The following is a 4,257-nucleotide window of genomic DNA, read 5'->3' as shown; positions in this document are numbered from 1 at the left end:
TCGAATGAATACTAACAGCGCGATGATTTTGTGTCACGGTTGAAACCGCGCTCAGTGTTCTGACTGCATGTGCAATAATATAATTACCCATAAAATGAATCTTGATAATGTGTCAAGCATGGCAGCGAAATGACATCAATATTCGACTAATATTTTGCTTGATTGTACATTAAAACACTCCAAAAATACGAAAGTTCCCAATGACCCCGCGCAGCGGTTAATGATTGATGACGTCATAGACAAAGGGTAGTATTATGGGCTATATTCTGTTGTGTTGACATGAGGGATTTGCCTACATTGGGAAGTGCAGTACAACGTGCAGCTAAAAACACCATGGAACTCACAGAAGTTGGCGAACGAGTTTTTGCTGCCGAGTGCATCCAGAAAAAACGTATTCGCAAGGCATGTACTCCACTTCATGGCCCCTCCGTCAATTGTATTTCGAAGCAGTTTGTCAGCCATCTAACATGTTTTTTCTTCGTCTTTTGCAGGGTCGAGTTGAATATCTTGTTAAATGGAAGGGGTGGTCGAACAAGTAAGTGAGCGCTACTGTTGTTCCCGCACGATTCCGATTTTGTGGAAATTCTCGTGTAAATCGCCGAGTAATTCGGTCATTGTGGTCACCTTTTAATAATATGTATTCCTTGAATTCTAGATACAACACATGGGAGCCCGAAGACAACATTTTAGACGATCGTTTGCTCGTTCTCTACGAAAAGAGGTAAGATCGTTTGACAATGTCGGCGATCAACATGGCGTAGTTGGTGCGCCGAATATAACATCGCCCAAGCATGTATTTTCTCTCTCCCCCTTTCGCCGCTTGAATCGTTACTAAGACTCAATGATCTTTTATTTTCAGTCTTCTAGAAAAGGACGTAAAGCCGCCACTGGAACCGAGAAAACGTTCAATTTCAGAGAGCCAGGTAAGGGGGTTATTTTGATGTTTCTAGTTATACATGTAATCTGCTTATTCAGAATCGTAACACTCTTCCCGACATTTCGGGTTTCTTTCGGTTCTAGTTTTTTAATGGGTGACAATTTTCAAAATATTTTTTGATGATTGTAATATTTATTTATTTGTCATTGTTTTTATCCCACAGGATGATGAACAAGTCGAATCGTCATCAGATGGCGAACTTAAACTCCCGGAAGAGTCAATACCCAAACCGGCGGAGACGGACGAGTCTCAGGCACCTAGCAAGGAGGATGGAGAACCAGAGAAGAATATAACACCTGATGTAGATGCCGAGAAAAAAGAGGATGCTGTCATTGAGGAACCTAAAGACATGCCGAAGGGGGAGAAGAAAAAAGAGAAGAAAAACAAGGATCGAGAAAAGAAAAAGAAAAAGAAGAGAAAATGCGAGAGCCCTGAACGCGAACGTAAAAAGAAGAAACGAGATAAACATTCAAAATCTAATTCGGAACATAAGCAGCACAAAGTGGGAAAAGCCGACAAACCGAAAACAAGTGGAAGTAAAAAAAAATCGTCTTCCAAATCGGAAGTATTTCCGGCAAAACGTAAATCATCATCTAAATCATCAACTCCACAGATTTCAGCTGTAATTAAAGCCACGGAAAATATGGAAATATCGACCGTGAATGGAGTAGCCCCAGTGTTACCTCGGCCGAACTCAGCGGTCATTCAGAATAGCACTGTCAAAACCAGTAAGATGGCGGCGACCGTCGCGCAAAGTCCAAAAACGAATAAAGCTAGCAAGAAAGGTACAGCTATTACCGAAGACAGGAAAGAAATTCCAGTAAAAGACACCGTGGTCAAGGAACCTGTAATTCTGGAGAGTAAAGGACAGGTATCAATTTCGTCTAACCCTTCGTCAGATCAAGAGAATTCTGCGGACATCGAGAGCAGTTCTACCGGCGACAGCGATGAAGTTCTAGCGGTTCTTGCATTTGGAAACCGTTTTCAAAGCGGTACCCTCACTCCTTCGACAAACTGGCAGCCAAATAAACTGGCTGATGATGTGCTTATTACGGATGTTACTACTCAAAATATAACGATAACTGTGAGGGAAAGCGTAACATGCGACGGCTTCTTCCGCATCGGGCTATCTGAGTGTAAGGAGTGAATATTGCTGTGCCCGGAATAGTATAGCATCTCCGGTTTCGCTCGCCGCGATATCTATGTGTGCAAGTACTCGACGTCACCAGCGTCAGTGTGTTGAAATATTTTATAAATATATATATTTTCCCAAGTTTGTTATAGATTTGGATATTCTGCTTTTTTCGCGTGTTAAAATTCTATGAACTGACGCGACCAAGTAAACTGGTGTAGGTCACCTCCGTATACTGGTAACTGCCAGTGGGCCTAAAGCCTGGCTTATACTAACTGTAAGTACATATTGAAACAGTAATTTAGAATATTTTTGGGTAAGTTTTTTGACATTCAAGTTGCTTGTATTTTTCTCTTTGTCGAAATTGTTGTTGGTACTGTATAATAATAACAACCATTTCATGCCAAGACTCTCAAGGCACTTGACAATTCTGAGATTGACGATAAAGAATCTCTGCGCAGGACTGTTTGTTTAAAATAATGACTGCAGAACATTTAAGCATAGAGTACGCTACTAATATTCAAACATTTAAACGTATCCCCAAATATGAAAATAGTTTGGTGTCAATGTTCAAGTTTATATGTTAGTTTGTGCGTGGTGTTATACAATTCACTGTAAGTACATAAGTTTATAAATAATATACATTAATATAATAATTATTGTTCAAAAATAAGTCGCATGTAATGCGTATGTATCAAGTATTCATATTGTGTCGGAAGTTCAATAAATCGTTGTGTGTGTTCAAAAAGATCAATTTGCAATATGTAGAAATGTTGATATTACGGTTACTGGATGATATTGTCTATGACATGCATGATGCAGTCCTGCTCTTTCCTGAAAACGACCTTGGTAATAATATAAATATCGGGCTAGCTTTAAACCCCCGACAAAAAAATTGTGAGCGTGTTAATTGATATCAGAGCAGCGAAAAATTCCTCATAAACAACTACAGTCGAGAATAATCACATAATTGTGTCAGGGGACGTAGAAGTCGGCAATGCTCTGACTTGTTTACGCGGGAAAAAATATTCGCTTGGCTTGCGTAAACACCACCCCTCCCCTGAAGATCTCAATTTACTCTTTTAAAAAAACCGAAATCATTTGATATTCCAGAATCAAGAGCGGAGAATTGGTTGAAAAATAATTTGCGTCTGAAATCGTATAAATTTAGTGAGTAATTACGGTAGAGCGTTATATCTCTTATGTTGTGATGGCCGTCTCAGCCAGACGTCCAATTTGAACGGGGGTCTCACAAAACATGGGTAGATTTGGTTGTATGCTTCTGACTTCAAGTTCATGACTACTACACAGAAGCACATCCCTACGTTAACAACTTACAAACATTTAATAACTGATGAGTGTAAATAAAATACATTATGTCAGTCCGCTAACTTTATGAATTGCACCATTTCACAATTGAGTCGAGACTGGTTGTCATGGAAACACTACGATCTCTCCGTAACATTTTAAATGTGATGATTTTGTTATTGTAAGACAGGGGTGTGAGAAAGTTTGGAGGCGGTGTCACGCGTCTCGGGACTATATTTGTCTATGTATGCAATCGAATTTGGACCTGTGATAGTTGTGATGGGGATTTCTGATTCGAACAACAGAACAGTACAGAGACTTGGGGAACATGCTTGTTATGTTATTCGGCAGAACCGTGAAGCTTCGAACATAATACTGTGAGTGTGACCGCCAGCGAAATCATTGTATCAGGACGTATTCACCCCAATGCAAATGAAACACTCTTTAATTTCAAGGGTTTTCCTATCGAATCAGACAACACCATTGTTTACTAGTCTCCGCCATATTCCCTCTTTTTAACGGCAGGAATTTGATGTATATTTTAGACACGTTGTGGCTATCGATTGTACCCACTTCTACAATGTCGTTGAGTTCTTCAACGTTTAGGCGTCTTTGTTCACTGGATGATTCGATCCGTACTTTGTATTATTTAGCACACATGCAGGCCTTTTGTTCCGATCATTTTAGCGCACTCAATTTCTTTGTCCAGATGCTAGAGAATCTTTTGAATATCCAACATAGTTTACGTAAAGAGTGCATTGCTCCTCATATTGGGATGAGATGAAACAATCAAATGGGGGTTTTCACCTTGCTCGGTGTTCACGGCACTGTCAAAACAGTGCGTACAGTCACCCCTTAGTTAGACGAGCTGAAAGATTGC

General features: G+C 40.0%; 1 protein-coding gene across 1 annotated transcript; it reads left to right on the top strand.

Annotated features, from left to right (window-relative positions):
- The first annotated feature begins 281 nt into the window (after positions 1–281).
- LOC144435651 (uncharacterized) lies at positions 282–2,686 on the top strand. The gene is made up of 5 exons (XM_078124247.1): positions 282–402; positions 492–535; positions 656–721; positions 860–923; positions 1,101–2,686. Exons 1-5 carry the CDS (start codon positions 334–336, stop codon positions 2,082–2,084), a joined length of 1,227 nt encoding a protein of 408 aa, XP_077980373.1. The 5' UTR covers positions 282–333; the 3' UTR covers positions 2,085–2,686.
- Positions 2,687–4,257: the final 1,571 nt, after the last annotated feature.

This window comes from Glandiceps talaboti, chromosome 5 (genome assembly GCF_964340395.1).
Source record: "Glandiceps talaboti chromosome 5, keGlaTala1.1, whole genome shotgun sequence".
NCBI lineage: Eukaryota > Metazoa > Hemichordata > Enteropneusta > Spengelidae > Glandiceps > Glandiceps talaboti.
Note: the sequence above shows the minus strand (reverse complement) of the source record. Positions and strands in the feature narration are given on the sequence as shown.

Coding starts and splice junctions, on each gene's coding strand:
- LOC144435651 (XM_078124247.1), top strand. CDS start 334: ATGGAACTCACAGAAGTTGGCGAACGAGTTTTTGCTGCCGAGTGCATC. Junction 536..655: donor TGGAAGGGGTGGTCGAACAA/GTAAGTGAGCGC, acceptor CTTGAATTCTAG/ATACAACACATGGGAGCCCG. Junction 924..1,100: donor GTTCAATTTCAGAGAGCCAG/GTAAGGGGGTTA, acceptor TTTATCCCACAG/GATGATGAACAAGTCGAATC.